The 22969-nt window shown below is 40.4% G+C and overlaps 1 protein-coding gene across 8 annotated transcripts; it reads left to right on the top strand.

The window, feature by feature from the left end:
* Positions 1-717: 717 nt before the first annotated feature.
* LOC135741314 (uncharacterized) lies at positions 718-21046 on the top strand. Of its 8 annotated transcripts, XM_073813853.1 has the most exons (13): positions 725-1038; positions 1315-1436; positions 1515-1629; positions 6986-7109; positions 7188-7297; positions 7375-7469; positions 11622-11812; positions 11898-12015; positions 12356-12469; positions 16190-16626; positions 19094-19311; positions 19419-19578; positions 20080-21046. In XM_073813853.1, the coding sequence occupies exons 7-13, from the start codon at positions 11623-11625 to the stop codon at positions 20214-20216; spliced, it is 1374 nt and encodes a 457-aa protein (XP_073669954.1). In that variant the 5' UTR covers positions 725-1038; positions 1315-1436; positions 1515-1629; positions 6986-7109; positions 7188-7297; positions 7375-7469; position 11622; the 3' UTR covers positions 20217-21046. The 8 variants fall into 8 exon arrangements, 4 of the variants coding, with proteins under 4 accessions (XP_073669952.1, XP_073669954.1, XP_073669953.1 ...); XR_010529444.2 differs by lacking the exons at positions 11898-12015; positions 12356-12469; positions 16190-16626; ... (1 more) ...; positions 19419-19578; positions 20080-21046 and adding exons at positions 6263-6332; positions 9115-11377 and having other exon boundaries at positions 718-1038; positions 11622-11758; XR_010529441.2 differs by lacking the exons at positions 11898-12015; positions 12356-12469; positions 16190-16626; ... (1 more) ...; positions 19419-19578; positions 20080-21046 and adding an exon at positions 9115-11377 and having other exon boundaries at positions 718-1038; positions 11622-11758.
* The last annotated feature ends 1923 nt before the right edge of the window (positions 21047-22969 follow it).

Below are 22969 nucleotides of genomic sequence, written 5' to 3' on the forward strand. Positions count from 1 at the left end.
AGATAGCATTTAAAAACGTTTAAAAATAGATGCATTTGTTTAAAGCAAAGCATTTATTTACTTACCAGACTACAGTTGGGTTCATGTGAAACTGCAAAACACAAGCTTTACAATGATGTATCACACAGTCTGATTGGACTTTGTTTTGATTAAAAATTAAGAAATTTGTACATGCAACTTTACCATTGTGATTCACAGGCCTTGTGGCCTAAAACAGGCTCAACTGTAACTCTTCTCCTTCCTGTTAGGAACAACACACAGTAAAGTCACTCATTTGTCTGTAAAGTACACATACACACCTTTAATTTGATATAAAACAAAAGACAATAGCTTCAGATCTGACTGATATACACAGATTTTTGTACAGGCAATTTACCAAATAATTTACTGGCCTTTTGCAATGACCTCAACAAGGCCGATTTGACCCCTGTTCCCTCGAGCTGTGAGTTACATACAACAATGAGCTTGGGTTCATGTGAAACTGCAAAACACAAGCATTACAATGATGTATCACACAATCTGATTGGACTTTGTTTTAATTAAAAATTAAGAAATTTGTACATGCAACTTTACCATTGTGATTCACAGGCCTTGTGGCCTAAAACAGGCTCAACTGTAACTCTTCTCCTTCCTGTTAGGAACAACACACAGTAAAGTCACTCATGTGTCTGTAAAGTACACATACACACCTTTAATTTGATATAAAACAAAACCCAGACAGCATTTACATCTGTGCCAGATCCGTTTTCGAATCAGCAGATTCGCGCAGCAGTCGCACTCACTATACAGATCTGCACCAACTCTGCGCCAGACTTGTCTGTTACGAACGCTGTGACAGTCCGTCCTGCGGGTGCGGGGCCGATCCGGAGCAGCTGTGCCGACCAGACGCGCCACTGCTGCATTGAATCCTCCCGGCGGATGTGGGCCGGATCCCTGCCAGCTGCGCATATCGGACGCGCCGCTGCATAACGTTTTTTCCCCGCATATACCCACTGACGCCTCAGAGAGTGCAGTTACACCGTCTTTGCTTAGGAATTGGTAAGTTCATAAAAGTACGATTTAGTACCTGCATTATTAAAGTAAACTGGTAATGATGTCATGTTTAGTCTGTTAAATTATTATATTAAAAAATAAGTTTACAAACGCTGACTTTCTGAGATGTGTCAGACAAGCTAGTAGGGGCTAACTTACAGTTAGCTAACGTTACGTCTTTTAAAACATCCACAACTAATGTGAACATAGGCTTTAATGCTGAATCGGTGATATTTGCACATTTTTCACTAAAATGGCTGAATATCCTGTGTGTGTTAACAGTTAACTTGAGAGTATCGGACACACCGCCGCCATTAAAGTTTTTCCCCGCATATAACGTTAAGTTTCCCGCTGACGCATCAGCGTGGAAGACCGTAGGTTACATCGTCTTTGCCTAGGAGTTGGTAAGTGCATTTTACAAGTACAATTTCGCATATTTTTCACCAAAATGGCTGAATATCATGTCCATTGTGTGTTAACAGATAGAAGAGCTGCGCATATCCGACACACCGCCGCCATTAGCGTTTTCCTCCGCTTATAACGTTACCCGCTGACTCATCAGAGACTGCAGGTTACACCATCTTTGCTTAGGAATTGGTAAGTGCATTATACAAATACAATTTAGTACCTGCATTATAAAAGTAAACTGGTGTTGATGTCATGTTTAGTCTGGTAAATTATTATATTAAAAATAAGTTTACAAACTTTCTGAGATGTGTCAGACAAGCTAGTAGGGGCTAACTTACAGTTAGCTAACCTTAAGGTCTTTTAAAAACCGGTTAACGCGCACCGGCCTGCCCACGGGCCGTAGGGGCGTGTCTACGTGTTTATGTAATTTGTTTTACATCAAATATTCAATCAACAATCATAAACTTTGCATTATTTGAAAGCTAAAACACTCAACATTCATGTTCTGAGCTTGTTTTTGCAATCAATACACTGGAGTGAACGGGTTAAATGAAATGCAGACAGACCGCATAATAATAAAAATGTCGCTACTCACATATATTGCCATATGGTTCTGATCATTTCTGACAAATCCGAAAACCTTCAGCGTGCATTGCAACGTAAAGGTCCAATCTTGTAAATGCATCCCAAATTTTAATCCAAAACAACGAAAATAGTGTAAAATCCTGCAATATCCTCCTTTGTTTACATGCGCGCTTGCGCTAAGTATGATCGATCGTGTTTATTTTCTATCAAATATCGATTTTTATCAGTGAAAACGAATCTCTTCCTGCTTCCTTAGACTGTTCCGATGAATGTTCCGCCTTATTTGTCTGTTTTGTCCAATCAGATAAGGTTTTACAACTGAAAAAGTGCTGAAAGCCCACATTGGGTAAGCCAGGGGTCCTTTAACTCACCTGCGCTTTGACTGGATGAAGCCCAAATGAAAGCAGCCATTGCCAATCCAGCAAAGTTTTGATTGATGGGGGTAGTAACCTATCATGAAACGATTACAAGGTCACGTCAGTATTATGTCCTTCTGCGCAAATCTGGGCTTTCCTATGCAAAACCAAACATGCGTGCGCACCCCCACATATGGTTGTTTATAGCATTAGCCGATGCTAGCCTCTTACGGAGCCGCTGAAACCTCTCCAATGGATAGTTATACACATCTCCATTGTCGATCGTCGACTTCAGATGACTTTTTGTCTTGAGATGGTTTTGGAGAAGGTGATAAGGTGCACGATCGACGTGCAAAAATACCAGACTGTATACAAATGATTCGCGTCCCGTCGCACAGTTCCACCGGACCGCTGTTCTGCCAAACACCTGAGCTGCGCTCCTAATAAAGTAAGTTTGTCTTATGTTCATGATATTTTTACAGTTTTTGTTTCATGTTAGCTGTTTTTGATTATAAAAATAACAGTGGAGATGACTAAGACATAAGTTTTACACGGGCTAATTTTTCGATGTTTCATGTCATTACATGTTATGTAAATACATCATATTTATGGCAATATGAATCTAATGCTTAGAATATACAAACTAAAAACAAGAAAATAAGATATGTGGTGGAAAATATGAGTACTACTAGCAATGCTGGGCATTATAAGCACAAGCTATTTGGCAAACATAAGGCATTTGTAATTATAAATATATTCATGTAATGTGTGTTTTTTTTATTTTATTTTTTTATTCATGTAATGTGTGTGTGTGTGTATAGACCTTTTGCGAGTCGACGTCACAGTTACGTCACGCGCGCATGTGGTGGCAGAAAAACAGTGGAAATGAATCAGTAGCAGTTTTAACATAAAGTGGCATGGCATCTTACGCACAGAAGCCACTGGCACGTGCCACTATGTTTAGTGGCACTTCCGGGTTCCATTGGCTCGTACCAGTGGCTCGTCGAGTGGCACTTCCGGTGTCCAGTGGCTCATGCCACTTTTAAGTGGCTCGTCGAGTGGCACTTCCGATGTCCAGTGGCTCATACCACTCCGTTTGGTTGCTCGTACACTGACACATGTCAGTAAAACTTAGGTCTGTTTGATTGAGGCATGTGGCACTGATAGTCACTGATCGATCATTACAGATTCAAGCGTAACTTACGCGTGCTGCTGCTATGTTCATTTAATTGTGACACAATGATTTTGTGTGTCCTTTTTGACTCTGATGTTTCAGGTAACCGAATGCGTAAATTGAGTCGAGAGCTAAATATATCATCTTGACGCTGGTTCATAAAGGAATTGTATGATCACAATATTTAAAATGGAAATGCATAATATTTTGAGTGTTTTCATTTAATAAAGCACAGTATTTGTCTGAGCCATGGTCGTGTGAACATTGTGCCTTTTCTTAATATTTAATCAGTTTTTGTAAATCTTTTTTTTTTTTAAAGTAGTATGCCTAATTTAGGTGAGTCTACTAGATACCCTTTAAATGAAAGACGAGATCGAAGAAAAAAACTGACCCCTTCTTAAAGCATACTGTAGGCAACGATCCATTGAAATGCATAAAATAAAGGAAAACTGTGTTTGATTTAATCATTTGTAAAGTGTTTTGCAAATCTGTTTTGCTTTGAAATAATCCAACAATTTATTTAAAATAATTACTCTCTCATAAATGTTGTGAAATAATAATTTGTTCAAACCCTTATTTCTTATAGACAACAATCTATATAGACTAGATAAAATGTAATTTTGAAGGGCACGTGACATATCTGCACTGTCAACACCGTGTAAATATCAAGTTGTAAAAAAATAAAATAAATATCAAGTTGTAAAATATGTAATAGGACATTGTTTTTAAACATAAACATGGTTAGACTGACACCTACTGTTTTGGCGTGCATGTGTGTAAATGCGGTACTTGCAGAAAAAAATATTATAATATTCTGCGAGATTCTTATAAATGACACTTTTTATTAAATACAACACATTGGCACTGGTTACAAATAAAAACATGCCACTCACAGACTACATTTTCACAAATAATACAATTAGAAAATTTATATTAAAAACTAACAGTATTATGCAATATAGCTCAGGCATGTTGTGCTTTATTAAATATATAAAATATTTGCCTTCCCATTTTAAATATTTACATTTTTAATACTTAAATTGTGAATTATGATCATACGATTGTTGAACGATCATCAAGATGTCCTATTTAGCTCTCGATGCATTTCACGCATTCGGTTACCTGAAACACCAGACAGTCAAAAAGGACACACAATATCATTGTGTCACAATTAAATGAACATAGCAGCAGCACGCCTAAGTTACTCTCGGATCTGTAATGATCGATCGGTGAATATCAGTGCCACATGCCTCAATCCAACAGACCTAAGTTTTACTGACATGTATCAGTAGACAACCCACAAACGGAATGGTATGAGCCACTGGACATCGGAAGTGCCACTCGACGAGCCGCCACTAAACAGTGACATGAGCCACTGGACACCGGAAGTGCCACTCGACGAGCCACTAAACGGAGTGGCATGAGCCACTGGACACCGGAAGTGCCACTCGACGAGCCACTGGTACGAGCCAATTGAAACCGGAAGTGCCACAAAACGTAGTGGCACGTGCCACTGGCTTCTGTGCATAAGATGCCATGCCACTTAATGTTAAAACCCCTTCTCAAATGAATGAGACACGAGTGAAACGAACAATATAACTCACTAGAAAATGTTTTGTTTTGCTGTTGAGTGTCAGAAAAGGAATGCCAAAATAGATGACCTTCTTTTTTATAGTATACCGTCGACGAAGACACCATTTGAAGATAAACGTAGGTGTTTATGGTTGCAATAAAAGCCCTGAACCGGACAGACTGGAGTAATGAAATCATCTGAAAATCTTTTAATTATTTGAATAGAAAATAATTAGAGAAGATATTCGGTGTTCTGTCGAAGTCTGATCTCTCTATGAGGTTCTTATAGCGTTTTCATCACGTTACGTTTATAATTTATTTAGAAAGATTAAAGATTTGAATTAGTTCATAATATCAATAATATTACCATTTATTAAAGTTTTCGTATTTTTTTCGTTTTCTATTACTTCTTTTTACCTTATATCTTAGCCTATGTCTTCTTCCTGTTTGTTCTAAATTATGATGTTTACTAATAAATATATAAACATAGCACACACACACACACACGATGTAAAGTGTTAATAATATATAAACAGGCCTATACAAATTAATTTGTATGTAAACATAATAGTTTTAGATCACACACGTAGGATAAAAATATAAGGAAGAAATTGAAAACAGGAAATGATTAAATGTTCAATAAATGATATTATACAGAATACATGATAGTATTGCTCTTATAAGAACTTCAGCGATTCATACTGTAAAAATAATTGATTTACCATTAAAGAACAATACATATACATTACATACATGCAAGCATATCAGTAGCCAAGCCATTAAAACTTTTAATTTATTTAAAAAATAAACGTAACTTGGTGAAAACGTTTTAAGAAACATTACACTTAAGAGAAATATATAGGGAAACAGACTTCTACAGAACACCAGATCCTTAAAAATCACAGTTTAATGCTAAAACACTTCACACAGCTATTGAGAAGCATTCACTTTCTGCCACCAGTTGGGCTCCACCCACAAAAAAAGTCATCTCTGTTTGCAAACGCGCAAAAGGTCTATATGTTCATCATTTATATAAAATCATAGTTTCTAATACAAATAGTTGTATGTTTCTAACTTTGGACTCAAACTAAAATCCTCTTTTGCTTTTGTATTTTCTCCTTGTGATGTAAAATAGGGTTTCAGCTGACACAGAGGAGGACTGGAATCTGGAGTCCATTCACGAGCGGCCACATTCAAAATAACAAGTATTTTGTTATAATGTTGAAATGTTTTTTTCTGAAATAGTTTTTTCTATGTGCTTTGGTGTGCAGAGAAGTTCTGAATTGATATACATCATGTAGTATGTAGTGCTGACTCATTCTCATTTGATTATCATGTCATTTGATTATCATGTGTCTATTTGGAGTCTCCAGGTGCACTTTTTTTAAATAAAAGTTTACAGAACTACATTTTTTGCAGTATCATTCTCAAATTTGAATCACAACATGGTCAGACATTCAGTTTACCTATATGGTGTCCCCAGGTGTGTGACATGGCAATTTCATACCTTTATTGCTAAGTGAATGTTATTTAAAAAAAAACAGAAGTCATTTAATGTATATTTTACCTTGTTTTACTCTGTTCCTATAGTACTCTGAGTTGTTATGACTATTGGGCAACAATATATCAAGTGTCTAGTTTCAAACAAGACCAGAATTATGAATATAGACCATAGGGTTGAAGAGCTGCAGACATTTTAGTTTGGGTTTGTCGTTTTTCAGAAAATGCTCAAAAATAGGGTTGTGGGTATAAAAGGTTATAACATCCACAACTAATGTGAATATAGGCTTTAATGCTGAATAGGTGATTTTTGCATATTTTTCACCAAAATGGCTGAATATCCTGTGTGTGTTAACAGTTAACTTGAGAGTATCGGACACACCGCCGCCATTAAAGTTTTTTCCCCCGCATATAACGTTAAGTTACCCGCTGACGCATCAGAGTGGAAGACCGCAGGTTACATCGTCTTTGCTTAGGAATTGGTAAGTGCATTTTAAAAGTACAATTTCGCATATTTTTCACCAAAATGGCTGAATATCATGTCCATTGTGTGTTAACAGATGGAGAGCTGCGCATATCGGACACACCGCCGCCATTAACGGTTTCCCCCCACATATTACCCACTGACTCATCAGAGACTGCAGGTTACACCATCTTTGCTTAGGAATTGGTAAGTGCATTATACAAATACAATTTGCATATTTTTCACCAAAATGGCTGAATATCATGTCCATTTTGTGTTAACAGATAGAAGAGCTGCGCATATCGGACACACCGCTGCCATTAACGTTTTTTTGCCCGCATATAACGTTACCTGCTGACGCATCACAGTACGTTGCACAGTAAGTTGCACAAACTCACCGTTTTTTTTTTCTTAAATGCAGGAGGGAAAAACTCTGGTTATAAAAATATCTGTGTCTGTGAGACTGCTTATGATTTATGGGGAGTGAGTGGATTTTTATCACTGTAGGGCAGGGAACTACACTGCGATCAAAATGGTCGCATATGCGACCTTTTGAACTGCCATTGCGACCCTAATTTTTAATGGGTCGCAAATGTGCTACCTAATGTTTTAGACAATATGCTATGATTTACTACGAGCATTTATTAAAACAGAAACAGAATACGTTTTATAACGTGCTCTGAGCCTTCAACACGTTCGCTTTATTTTGCGTGAAAGCACGTCGTGTCTCTCCCTATTTGAGTGTGCGTTCGCGTTCTCTCTGTTACTCAATGAATTGGGTGTGACGTGAAGCAAGCTCAGTGTCTTCCATGTTTCTGAACTTGAGCAGAGGTCTTTCTTCACTGAGGACGCGGGACCCGTATGGTTCTGGGTTTATATTTTAAATGGTCAGTCGGGTCCTGATAGGTCCTAGTTTAATTACTTTGGGTCCCAAGTCTGATTAATATCGTGTTTATAACCCAAGTCGATCGGAAAACGGCCATGAGCACTACCGCGCTAAAGCTCGAGTGCAGTTTCAGCGTGCCTCCGGTTACTATGGCGATGGTTCTTATTATGACCACGCGCTGCATTTTCTTTCTCACATTTTTTAAGTAATCTTATTATTAATAAACCATATCTTTTCTAAAACCATATCCATATTTAAAAGTTTGCACAGATATTGTAGCAAAAAAGCAGTGCTAATGTCAAGCCCATTGCACTGAACGAGCAAAGCTTAAGCTGACCCGGGATATAAAAAACACAAAGCAATGTAAAGTCTGTCACCGGGACAGCAAGTAGACTTTTAAATCTGAAATAATTCGTGGGTTAAGCTTTTTTAATCGGCAAGAGAGAAATAGAAAGATAGGCACTTTTACTGCTTCTGCTCTATCTAATAGAAATTATAACCATTATAACATCAGTCACATTTATAATCTATAGACCTGCACTGTCTATTAATATACTATACATAGTATTGTATTATATTGAGCTTTGACAAATAGTGTCAGCTTTGTTAATGGCAAAGAAATTTTGGGGTGGTTAGATTAATGAAATTTAATGTGAAATTAATATTAATTTTCAATAAATCAAAGTATTGTGTTGTGTCACACATTATTAGTTCTTCGTCACATGTAAAGTAGACCATTATTTGTCAGTGGGTAATGACCGGCTACCACCACAAGTAAATTTCAGATCTGTGGGAAACACTGCAAGAAAACAAGAAAGCATGTGGTTTAAAAGATGGCAAGTAAAATAAAAAGCATATCTGTATGCAATAAAGTTTCATTATTGTTCATTATTATCCAGAGCGCCTTAATATAACTTGAAAAAAATATGTGCGACCAAATCATATTTTGCGCCAGTAACTGAAAAAGTTGGTAGCGCAAGTGCCACCAGTGGAAAAAGTTAGTGTAGTTCCCTGCTGTAGGGTGGTTGTGTACACACACTGCCAACACACATTTATGTCCAAACATCATACAAAAGTGAATTTTGCATAATTGCAATATTTTGCCCTCCCCCATTTTTTTTCCTGCAAATTTCTACAGCTCGTGAGGGATGGATTCAAGAAAAACACTCCTCTCTGGGGCTGCCATGAGATGGAGAGCGCGTAGAGATGTTCAGAAACGGCTTCAACATATTAGGGATATGCACAGTGAAAGTTTTGCTTCTCAATGTTGTAGTGGGGAAAATGTAGTGGAAGGACATCCTGGATGTAGGGAAAGACTAGCAGAGACAGTCTTGGAGAATATGCAGGGTGACATGGAAGAGAGAGAGGAAATTGGAAATGAACAGATGATAGAGGAGGAGATTGGAGAGGAGGAAACCTCAAATGAGCAGTCCTTTAGGATGGATCAGTCTGGATCTGAGGAGGAGTCTAACTCAGACCAAGATTCTGATGAATCAGAGCAGACCTGTAACTTTGGTGATAGTCTACGCAACTGGGCATTAACCTTTGGAGTTTCCCTGGTGGCTCTTACAGCTCTTCTTGGCCTGCTGAGACTCTATCACCCTGACCTGCCAAAGGATGCCAGAACCCTCCTTAAGACAACAACCACATATAGCATAGAAAGAAAATGTGAAGGGCTGTATTATTATATTGGCATCCTGTCCTCCTTTAAGCAGAAGCTACAACAGGCATTTGAGTCATTTGCAGATGGCTGCACACTAAAACTCCAAATCAATATAGACGGATTGCCCTTATTCAAGAGTAGTGGGATTCAAGTGTGGCCAATCTTAGGATGTTTACTTAGTTTTCCAATTAAAGAACCTGTTGTGATTGCATTGTTCTGTGGACCACATAAACCAAAGACAGCTGAGGTCTTTTTGGAAGATTTTGTTTCTGAGTTGAAAGAGTTGGAGAGCGGTATTGACTTCGAGGGCAAAAAGATTTTTGTTAAGTTAGATTCTGTCATATGTGATACGCCTGCCCGAGCTTTTATAAAAAACATTAAGAGTCACAATGGATATTTTGGATGTGATAAATGTGGCCAGAAAGGAGAGTATCTGTCTGGCAGAATGACCTTTCCCTTAGTCTCTTTCCCACTCAGGACAGATGAATCCTTTGCCCAAAAACATAATGAAGAACATCACCTGGGCCCTAACCCTTTCCAGGGGTTGAATGTAGGGATGGTATCTCAGTTTCCAGGTGATTATATGCATTCTGTTTGTTTAGGTGTCGTTAGGAAGCTTCTGAACATTTGGCTTAGAGGAGCTCTCAGATTCCGTTTACCTGCTTCGATTGTTGACCGGATGTCTGACAGTTTAACAGGCTTGCGCAACTACATTCCTTTGGAATTTGCAAGAAAACCCAGAACCTTGAGGGACATTGACAGGTGGAAGGCAACAGAATTAAGGATGTTTTTGTTGTACATCGGACCTGTCATTCTGCCTTCATACTTGGACACAAATATTTACAAAAATTTTATGCTGCTGTTTTCCAGCATTGCCATTTTAGTCAGCCCAACCTTGTCCTTGATTCACTGGCAGTATGCTGAAAGATTGCTCCATATGTTTGTGACACATTTTGGCGAAATATATGGCAAGGAGGCACTTGTGTACAATGTGCATTCACTAGTACACTTAGCCCAAGATGTGAGACAGCATGGTTGTCTTGACAATATTTCAGCTTTTCCGTATGAGAACCACTTGCAGAAACTCAAGAAACTTGTCAGAAAACCCCAACGCCCCCTTGCCCAAATGGTACGTCGATTGTCTGAGCAAAATCAACAGAATCAAATCATTGACAAAACACTGGTCTCTTTGAAAAAGCCACATTTTGTTGGACCGGTTCCAAATGAGCTTGCCTCTAGAAAGGTTAAAGGGCAGTACAGCCAAATGGTTTCTAACAAGTGGACTATCAAAGTCTCAACAGGAAACAATATATTTGCCATTGCTGGTGATATTTGTCAGATTGACAATATTGTTGAGTGTCATGATGGGATCTACTTGGTTTATAGAAGGTTTTCTGATAAGTCCATCTTCTTTACCTATCCATTCAGTTCAGACTTTCTGAATATCTACAGTGTCTCTCAATTATCAGAACAATACATGTATGCCAACATTTGTGCAGTTGCATATAAATGTGTATTACTCCCCCATCAAAGAGGTTTTGTATCCATACCAATTCTACATTCTGTGAAACAATAAAGTAGTTGGCTTGAATTATTTAGTAGGATCAGTTGTTTGATCAATTGTTGTTTTAAATTTTTTTGGTTGGATGTTACTACAGCTGATAGTCTGATCTTAGTAGTTGTTAGATTTGAGTTTTAAGCATCTTCATCTACATTACGTCAATTCTTTTATGCACATGTAAGTACACTTTCATGACACCAGTAAAATGTATTTTGTTAATAAACATGCATACACAACAGACACACCAGCAATATACAGTGTTTATGAAAAGTATTCACCATCCATTGGCTAAAGAATGCTTTTTTTCAGGCACCATAAATGGCTAATCTCTCTCTCTCTCTCTCTCTCTCTCTCTCTCTCTCTCTTTCTCTCTCTCTCTCTCTCTCTCTCTCTCTCTCTCTCTCTCTCTCTCTCTCTCTAGAATGTTCTGTGTTGTGCAATATTTTGATGCCAAGAAGTCTGTGTCTGTGGTGCCTCAATCATGGTACAATGACGGTTTTACTTTCTGGCCAAATTACACAAGCGATGAGAGGATTAACAAAGCTGTGAAGTCCGCTGAAGTGCCAGGCCACAAATGGTCGAAGCATCCTGTCAGACTATTGAAGACATATGGTATAGATTTTTTAATCGCCTAGTTGTTATTATTACCTTGTACTGTGTCTTTCCCGATGATTTACCTATGCAAATGTTCTTTTAGGTGACTTCCTGTCAGCCTGGCAAGGGATGAAACAGTCACTGACATGTGACACATCGGAGCTAGACACCGATGATGAAAATGAGGAAGTTGGTCGTGGCAAAAGAACACCTAAACCTTTGTAAGAGAGAATCATGTTTATGATATTTTTCAGGTATAAATGGATATAATACATAGATTTTATTTGTCATGTACGTGGAAATGTAATGTTAGACATGTACTGAATTAGAATTTGAATGTTCAACTTTTATGTACATGGGGTGAAAGAAGGAAAGATCAGGAAAGTAATTTAATAAATGGCAAAAGAGGGGAGTATAAGTGCAAAGTGTTCACAGTGTTAGTGTTAAAGGTGCTAGTGTGTGAGAGTGCAAGTGCCAAGTGATGTGATTTATGTAGTTTTTGTGTGTTCTGTGTGAAAGTGCAAGTGTCAGTCTAAGTGAAATGTGTCTCTTAAAAATTAGGCACCATTATGGTGATACTGAAGACGACAGTGACAGAGAGCCTGCATCTAGGAAAGCACCCACATCATCGATTCAACATCGGCCATCTTCAGGCCCCCTATTAACGTCACGATGGTAAATAACTTTTAATAAATGGTGGGCATAGATAATTTTTTAAAAATCTAGATTTATTTATTATCGAGAACTTATCGATCGTCGATTAATCCTTGACATCCCTAATCAGGGTTTCCCCGAGGTCTTAAAAAGTCTTAAATCCTGAACTTTAAATTTAAAGTGCCCATATTATGAAAAACTGACTTTTTCTGGGTTTTGGGGTGGTCTTATGTGTCTCTGATGCTTTCACATACATACAAACTTGGAAAAAAATCCATCCATGCTGTTTTGAGTGAGATACAGGTTTCTGAATGTCCTCTGCCTTGAGTCTCAGATTGTGCCGTTTCAAAATGAGCCGATTTGTGACGTCGCAAAGCGTGTCGTCACTGTGCATTTAAATACTCTCCACCAACAGCCAACACAAGTCTCCGCTCACCAGGTCATTACAGCAACAGGCAGCAGCAGTCACGTCGCTCACAGATAACCTCCATACTGCAGCGCTGTTTGGATATTATGTATTATACTCCCGCCTACTTTAAAAAACAATGTTTTAAACGCGTGTTTATGTTGAACTTAAACTGTAATCTCGTACAGTGTTACAACGTAAATAGTCCTCAGATTGTATATTATTTTCTATTACAAGATGTTCATGTGAAATAGGGATGTCACGGTACCAAAAATCTAGTAGTCGGTACCAATACCACAAAACATTCACGGTACTCGGTACCTAAGTCGGTACCACAGTGTGTAAAAAAAACAAACAATTATACTTAAATATTATTTTTTTTATTAAAACATTTCAACATTATAGAAAACTTTTAAGAGCTTCTGTTTAGGTTGTCTGTGTTAATGTTTGTTGACTTTTCTCCTGACTCTCTTGCTGTACATCCTACTCTGGCTGATACTGTTAAAAAGAGAGAGAATAAGAAATACATTTTATTTATTTAACATACTGTCTGAAAATGACTAATAAATCAGCTAAAGCTACAGGTGCTAAGGTGCACTTATAAACACACACACGTGCACATACACATACTCTGAATGCAAGCATTAGTTTAATATCACTCACATTGTTGCAGGATGAAAATAGTTATTAACTCTTTCACCGCCAGCGTTTAAAAAAAAAAGTTGCTAGCCAGCGCCAGCGTTTTTCATGATTTTCACCAAAGTTTAATGCCTTCCAGAAAATGTTCTTCTCTAAATATATAAACATACAATATACCAAATGAAAGAATAGACCCTCTGCTTTCAAACAAAAAAAAAAAAACGTTTCATCCTACCTTTAGTGGTTCTTTTGCAATCAGCTTTTGAGAATGGGTAGGTTTCTGCAAAAACACCACATTTTGAGCAAAAAGCAGAGATAATTCCATTTTTGTGACGGACTTTTCATAGAGATCCCATTCAGAGCGATCTTTAAAACAGACACAGACATGCAGCCGCTTGCCATAGGGCAATACTTCCAGGTTTAAAAAATAGCGGTATTGCGGAAAGACGGAAAATCTAGTCATTGGCGGGGAAGTGTTTTCTCTTAATTGACGAGATATCTCGTCAATGGCGGGGAAAGAGTTAAAAACCCTTAACATTTTAATACTTCATCCAGTGACATTAGGCTACATTTTGCTGACAGGATGACTAAATGGTGATGCATGGTCGCCCATTTATAGATAAAGTTGCAAATGCAGCGTCATTAACAAATAACTGACTTACACAAAACATTAACATTTAACATAAAGTCTGCTGGTTACACGGCATTAATGCCAGCTGCCTCAAACAAACATAATATAGGGTCTGGGTTTCAGTATAAAATTAAAGTTTTACAGTTTGTATATAATGTTAATGTGAATTAAAACTTACCTCGAATTCTTTAAAGAGATCGGGTTCTCTGTCTTTCAAGAGCTTTGCCAAATTCTATGTTTGATAGCGACAAACTACTTTAGAGAGATTCTCGTGTGCTCGTCTGAGGCGTTCTTCCTCTTCTTTAACTCTTGTGGAGCGTCAAATACACACGCGCATATATGCTGCCCCCATCAGTCCCGGAAGATTATTGCAGCCTCGGTACCTCCGGTACCAGAGAAAGCAGTTACCGTCATGTTTAAAAAAATGTTGGTATCGACTTGGTACCGAAGTATCGGTTCTCGTGACATCCCTAGTGTGAAATCTGATGTAAACAACACGGATAATTCAAGGATTATACTGTACCCATTTGTGGACACAATGGTCATTGGATGTTTGGATGGATTGGTTTAGACGGTTTTCATGGGTTATTTACACATCTGAAATGGACTGGATTTGATTTGCGATCATTATTAACACAAAGGACAGGTAAGAAAAGTTCCGTTTATATTCTGCATGTTGTCACAAAAGACTACATTTATGATGCTAGAGCATCTGTAGAGACAATACAGTGATGCTAAACCCGTATACCTTTTAAACGATGTAATGTTAATATTATTAATGTTTGTAGACAGTAGGCTTAGGCTATATAGATATTGTTAGCAATGTTGACGTCATCCTGCCCACGAATTGGTGCATCGAGTGAGAGGACTTGTGTGTTTGTGTTTTAGCAGTCATCATTTGCCATTGAGAACCAGCTGGCTAACTGTTATGCTAGTTAGTTTGCAGCCAAACCAACCAAGATAGGGCCTTGCCGCCTGGGCCTTTCCTACGAGCCCTACCCGCCGAATCTCGACCGCTTTCCCAAGATACGGCGGACCTTCCGCTAGCTTCTAGCAATTAGCATGGTGTCCACAAGCAGTATACAAACCCCTGCCGGGTCTAAGTTTCTGTCATTTGCGAAAATAATGCGTTTGAAAGTGTTTTAAAAAACGAGAATATGTTAGCATTGTCCAGGGCAAAACGAGTGTATTGTTGAGACTGCTACATCACAATTTACACTCGAAGCCAATCATTATGTGTAAAAGTTTCTTCTCCTGCAGTGTACTTATTAGTGATAGTTTTTTGCTTGAGTGATACTTTTTTGCTTGTTGGCATAATAATACATAAACTGTTAATAATATATAATAATATACAGTATATGGTCTGAACTCCTCAAGCAATAACGTTGCATATGCACACATGACATCAGTAGTGGGGCATGGCCAAAGGAGCAGCAGCTCATAAATATGTAATGACCACCTCAAAACCGCTCGATTTGAAAAGCCATGAAACAGACAATACTACAGATGGGTAAGAATCTTTTCCTAAAAGCTATTTCGAGCAAACAACTTCTGAAACATGTTTTATGGAACACATACACTTATTTAACTTGTGGAAAAGCAGCCAAAATATGGGCACTTTAAGGCCTTAAAAAGGTTTGGTGGAGGTGGCAGGGAATCTCTTTCATGGAGACAATGATAGCAATTTAATATTATAGCAACCCAAATAATCATGGATAGATAGATACTCTAGTTATTCTGAGGAAAGTATATCTATCTAACATGGATTATGTGTGTGCGCGCTACATGGGTTGGAGTAGCCTGTTCAATCTCTATTATCTAATCTCTAATGTAAATAAATATAAGATGAAATCTATTCTATTAGAGGGGAAGTTTGTTTTAGCCTATTTTCATTTTAGGCCTAACGTTTTTGGCATTTGTGGAATGTTACTAATGTGATTGCTTTATCTGTAAATGAAACTAATGCTTTTTCAAATACTTATTCTTTTTTAGAAATCTTCTGTTTGAAATGTCACTAAAATATCTCCTTTATAACCTTCCCTTATGTTTTATGTTTATTGTTTAGCAACCAACCAGCTCCAGGGCCATCCTACTTCGCCCAACCTCCACTACCACCCCCCCCAGCGCCAACCTCCTGTTCTCCACCTCCACCACTCACCCCTCCAGGGCCATCCTACTTCGCCCAACCTCAACTACCACCCCCCCCAGGGCCAACCTCCTGTTCTCCACCTCCACCACTCACCCCTCCAGAGCCATCCTCATTGTCTCCACCTCCACCATGCCCTCCTTCAAGGCCTGCCTCATTTTTTACACCTCCTTCTCAGCAGCCATTCCAACCTCCTTACTTCTGTTCTTCTCAGAACACCGATATGTCTCTATGCCATCCACCTACTGGGATGTCCTCTGATGGTTTAACAACTAGCTATAGAGAAAGAGCAACTGAAGTATTCATGCCCAGCTTGAACATGGGGCGTTCTGGGAAGGACCCAATCGTCTGTACACGTAAGTGAATTATTGCGCAATTAAACATGCTTACACAATAGCCGCTTTCCTGCTGGAGGAACCTTTTCACAGTTCCTAGAACTATTGGCTAAAGTTCCCGGATGTTCCTGCGGTGCAAACATGCCAACTAGGAATGATATTAGTTTTAGGAACTCCATTTGGAGGAACTAATTTAACTCCTACTTCAGAGTAGGGTCTAAACCAGCAATATAGAAACTACCCGCGACGTTTTTGTATGCTGATTGACCAAACACACATGGAACACCTGCAGTCTGTATGCTAATTTGTTTCCATAGCAGATTAACAAAACGTATATATCCTATAATATCTATTAAAGCTGTAGTATACGATGTTAAAAATCGGTCGAAAAAGCCTGAGACGTTTGGGAAGTTTAAAAAAGATCATCCCGCCGCCCTCAACAAACACACCCCTCCCCTCTGTGCTACCTGATCCCTCCCACTGTGAAAGGACCTGGACAACGTCACTTAGTCAAGCTGTGATCACCGGTATTAAACATCGGAACATTCACAACAACGTTTGGCATAAGTTTCCCCTCATGAGCCTCGTTTACCCTGGTCAAAAGTGCTACCTAGCCACACTAATTGCACAATAATTATTAGTTAGCATTGCTAAGGTTTTGAGTATTTGTTATAGCAGCACACAGCTCATCTTGTTAAAATTCCGATCAGCTCGAACAGAAACCCGCTAGGTCTATTGAAATATATTCAAGCACTTTAAGAAATATAATTACCCTTAACTTTGACCCGTGATAGGTGATGCTAAACAGCTAACATTCCAATGCCGACTGGCAGCATGAGCATGGTTAGGGCTGCACGATTAATCGCACGTGATTGCCACGCGCATCTCGTCGGTAAAGCCGGTTCCGTGATTAGAAGTAAATCGCCATCAGCTGCTTTATCCGCTATTATGAATGCGATATTTCCCCTCTTGTGAGTCTGCAGTTTCTCAATCTGAAGGCTTACGATTAACTAAGAATAACAGTCAACTTTATAATTGTTAATAGTCTGAAATAAAAGTATTGATGACGTATGCAGCATGCAAATGTGACCTCCTGAAGCCGCAACATTCGGATTGAGAAACGGCCCATGTGTAGTAAATGCAGCTCCATCTGAAAGCAGCTGATGGCAATTTACTTCTAATCACGGAACCGGCTTTACTGATGAGATGCGCGTGACAATCGTGTGCGATTAATCGTGCAGCCCTATGCAACATCATAAAAGTATGCTCAACAAAAAGTCAGCCGTGTCAGCGTCGGTTTTCAGTCCCACATCTCCCTGAAGCTTCCTGCAACGGTCAATGGTGGACCCTATATTGATTCTACTTTGAGTCTGGCTTTCTACACATTTTTTTTATCTCTGCTCTTTCCTCTACAGACCTTCTCTTGCTGCCGTCGGTTTGTTTTGCTCAATCGCTGAGCTGGTGCTACTTTGCTAGCTAGCATAGACTGTCAGCTAGTGGGGGGTGCGGTGCGGTGGGGTTGGCGACGCGAGTGTGAGGTGGAGTTTCAAGTGGAGCAGGGGATTGGATGAGAGCAGTTAACCAATGTAAGCTGTCCGGCCGGACAGCTTACATTGGTCAACTTCTCTGCAGCTGTACACCCAATAGAGTACATGGATTTTTTTCATTCTTTTTTCTCTTCATATTGTTAGGATTTTACTGTAGAACCATAACCAGCATCTAAACGAGGTTATAAATAGTGAACAATTTTTGAAATCGTAGACCATAGCTTTAACACTAAAAATATTTTTAAAAAATATAAGCCTAATAATAACAGTCTTTAGTTGACTCATTGTACCATCACAAAGAACCAAAAAATCACTCTTCAGAACATTTTCTTTCACAGTTCCATGCTGGTGGAATGATCTCCCCACCGTCATCCATAATGCAGTCAAAAGACAATTGAAAACCTTCTTTCGCAAGCACTATACCCCATAGAAGAAAAAAAATTGCTTTACCTGTCATTCTCCCTTCCTTGTCTGTCTTATACGTTCCTGAGCAATGTCTGCACTTTATGTTTTGAGCACTTCTTGCATTTTTTTTTTTTGCCTCGTCACGATGACTCGCTTAATTTAGTCCTAATTTTGTAAATCGCTTTGGATAAAAGCGTCTGCTAAATGACTAAATGTACAACTCTGCCATGTGTGAAAATCAAAATGCAGCTTCAAACACTTGTTTAACAAGAGATTTTCTTCTTTTTTTACTGTCATTAATGTAGGTTAAGGAGACATATTAACCTGTAACTACTTGGTCGGAAAGCGGCTAATGTTGAATCACATGAACCATTTAAACAAAACCAAATTATTTTAACATTGAGAAACTCACTCAGAAACATTAAAACAATGCTTCTAAAAAAAATTTTCAATTCAGTTATTTTGTATTTTCTGCGTTGTCTGCTTTTGTTGCATTTAGAATTCATATCATGTCTCTAAATTTGGTGCTTTTGTAGCTGCTGACCTCCACATGCTGACACTAATGGAGACCATGAAACAACAGATGAACCAGCTTTCGATGAATGTGAGTGTGATCATGGCCAGAATGGCACCTGCTGAGCCTGTTGTGGACATTCCGGAGGAGATCTCCTTGCCCCTAGCCTCCCTCGAGGAGGTTGATCATTTCGAAGGATGGTTGAAAAACCCAGGAAACACAGCCAAAAAACAGCACTTGGTATTTATGCTTATATAACATCTAAGCACCCATTACTATGTTGCCCATACCTCTCTATCATTTATCAATCTCTTACTTCTCACTAATTTAGTCTCTTGTTTCCACAGGTGGGGATGCTGGCCTCCATTGGGGGAAGAGACACAAAAAACATAATATTTAACATTTTGGCACACATTTTTGCCGACAGTGTAGCCAAATCAATCAATTGGAAAGGGATGAACAACAAAAGAAAATTCAGTGAGATGGCAACCAAGGCCATTATGACTCGTAAGTATTATATATATATTCCTTTCACTCAGTCTTTACTCAATCCCCTTCTCTCATTCATTCACTCACTTGTACAATGAACATTGTACGTGAACATTTACACTCACGGAGCTGAAATGTGAAATGTAAAAAAACTTGTCAAATAGAAGTTGAATATTAAAATTTGCACTCTCATACAATAGTCACAAACCTGTATTCTGTCTATTGTCTGCGAGTGCAAATTTCAATATTCAACCGAAGATTTTTACTTTACAGGTTTTCACATTGGAGCTGTGAGTGTTAATGTTGACATACAAGTACGAGTATGTATTGTACGAGTTCTCAAATTCACGTCTGTGTGCTCTTGAGTTTTGCTACTGTTTACCTTCATACTATTCACTCCACACTTTAGTCACATTTATTATTTATTTGTACAAGCATTTTACTATAATGTCATGTAATTTTTTTTAAATATTGATTCTAATAATTAATCTTTTTCTTTGCTTTTTGTATGTTTTACAGGAGCAGTGAGGAAAAATCGTATGTCCGACAAAGCTACAGACACTGAAATAAACCATTACGCCATCAGGTGGTTTAATCTTGCATGCGACCGCGGGGGTGGCCGCCGTGCCCGGTCACACCCACCTAATGACCAGTAAATTGGATAAGAACGCAGAGTTCACTAGGTTTTACTTGATTTTTTTGTGCATCTGGATGTTTACTGGAGAGCGCAGGGCAGCGTTTGAGTTTTTCCAAATGAGTTTCTTACAGCGTTTGAGTTTTTCCAAATGAGTTTCTTACAGCGTTTGAGTTTTTCCAAATGAGTTTCTTACAGCGTTTGAGTTTTTCCAAATGAGTTTCTTACAGGTCCATGTGAAAAGAGCTTCAAATCTCTAGAAATGATATAGATATATATGATATGTAGCATATATATATACACATACAAAATGAAATAAGTGACTGATTATTGTTTTATTTTGTGCATCTGGATTTTTACAGATGGTTGTTCGATTTAGAGCATAGGGCAGCGTTTCAGTTGTTTTAGATGTCCATGTGAAAAGAGCTTTAAGTCTTTAGATCTGATTTGGACTCTTATATCATCAATAACAATGACATTGAGACGTGAGTGTGTATATACAAAATGTTATATGAACAAATGTTAGTTTCTTTTGCCTTTTTAAAATAAATTAAATTAAATTTCAAATTGTGGTGTTTGGGTCTGATAGCATGTGAATAACGGACCAGGGCCAGATGAGCCCCAGATGTAAAATATGATTCGCAGATCTGGGCCAGATCTGCACCACACGTCATGGCATTAATAACTGTTCTGGTCCAGTTCTGGCCCAGATCTGTTTCTGATCCGTAAATTCAACCTGTTCCGGCATTGGGCCGTTGGAAAGGATGAGCCCGTTCCAGGTCTGTTTAGCGGATCTGGGCCAAATGTTAATGAAGACCTGGCCCAAATCTGGCCCAAATTAATTTTGCTGTCTGGGAAGACAATAGCTTCAGATTTGACTGATATACAAAGATATTTGTACATGCAGTTTACCAAAATGATTTACAGGCCTTTTGCAATGACCTCAACAAGGCCGATTTGACCCCTGTTTCATCGAGCTGTGAGTAACATACAACAATGAGCTTGGGTACCCGCGGCATCGTCAAGGTCACCAATACCACGGAGCGTCTACAAGCGTCTACGAGATATCGGCCAATGAACTGCCGGGCGCCGTATCTCGGCCGGGGAAGGTCCGACGGACTCGAGGCCGGGCTCGTCGGAAAGGTCTCGCCCGGGGCTTTCCGACGACACCGACCCCGGGTCCGTGCGACCCCGGGGGCCCGAGATACTTCCGGTCGAAAATTCGAATTTCGTTACCGCGCTGCTCCGGCGCCCCGGGTCCGGGGCCTTCGCCCTTCGGGTGGGTGGCTCCGCCGCGGGGGGCCTTTCGAACGAGCCCACCCGCGCGTCCCTAGCCCTTTCCGGGGCCGAGATACGGCCGCCCCCCGCGGGATTTTCCCACGGCCGTTTCTCGGGCGCCTCGGGTCCGGGGCCTTCGCCCTTCGGGTCGGCGGCTCCGCTCGAGGGGCCCTTTCCGAGGAGCCCTCCCTCGAGTCTCTGGCCCTTTCCCGGGCCGAGATACGGCGGATCGTCGCGGAATTTTCGCTCGTCCGGAGCTCCGGCGCCCCTAGCGTCCGCCTCGGAGGTCGCCCGGACGCGCGGCCGGTCTCGTTCGAAAGGTCCGTCGCGGGGCTTTCCGACGAGCCAGGCCTCGAGTCCGTGCGACCCCGTCCGCCGGAGATGCGTCCGGTCGAAGCTCGCGGAGATTCCGAAGGACGTATCTCGGGCGCCCCGGGTCCGGGGCCTTCGCCCTTCGGGTCGGTCGCTCTGCCGGAGGGGGCCTTTCGATCGAGCCGACCCGCGAGCCTCTAGCCCCTTCCCCGGCCGAGATACGGCGGTCCCTCCCCGGATTTTCCCACGGCCGTATCTCGGGCGCCCCGGGTCCGGGGCCTTCGCCCTTCGGGTCGGTCGCTCTGCCGGAGGGGAGCTTTCGAACGAGCCTACCCGCGAGCCTCTAGCCCTTTCCCCGGCCGAGATACGGCGGTCCCTCCCCGGATTTTCCCACGGCCGCAGCTCGGGCGCCTTTGCTCGGATCGACTCGCCCTTTGGGTCGGTTACTCCACCGGAGGGGACCTTTCCAACGAGGCAACCCGCGTCTCTCTAACCCCAAGCCCGGCAGAGATACGGCGGTCCCTCCGCGGATTTTCCCACGGCCGCAGCTCGGGCGCCTTTGCTCGGATCGACTCGCCCTTTGGGTCGGTTGCTCCACTGGAGGGGACCTTTCCAACGAGCCAACCCGTTTCTCTCTAACCCTAAGCCCGGGCGAGATACGGCGTACCACCGCCTGACTTTTAAACGCCTGTTACTCGGGCGCCTTTGCTCGGATGAACTCGTCCCTCGGGTCGGTTGCTCTACCGGAGCGGCCCTTTCCAACGAGCCAACCCGCTTCTCTCTAACCCTAAGCCCGGCCGAGATACGGGGTACCACCGCTTGACTTTTAAACGGCCGTAACTCGGGCGCCTTTGCTCGGATAAACTCGTCCCTCGGGTCGGTTGCTCTACCGATTTGACCCCTGTTCCCTCGAGCTGTGAGTTACATTCAACAATGAGCTTGGGTTCATGTGAAACTGCAAAACACAAGCATTACAATGATGTATCACACAATCTGATTGGACTTTGTTTTAATTAAAAATTAAGAAATTTGTACATGCAACTTTACCATTGTGATTCACAGGCCTTGTGGCCTAAAACAGGCTCAACTGTAACTCTTCTCCTTCCTGTTAGGAACAACACACAGTAAAGTCACTCTTATGTCTGTAAAGTACACATACACACCTTTAATTTGATATAAAACAAA

This window comes from Paramisgurnus dabryanus, chromosome 3 (assembly GCF_030506205.2).
Source record: "Paramisgurnus dabryanus chromosome 3, PD_genome_1.1, whole genome shotgun sequence".
Lineage (NCBI taxonomy): Eukaryota > Metazoa > Chordata > Actinopteri > Cypriniformes > Cobitidae > Paramisgurnus > Paramisgurnus dabryanus.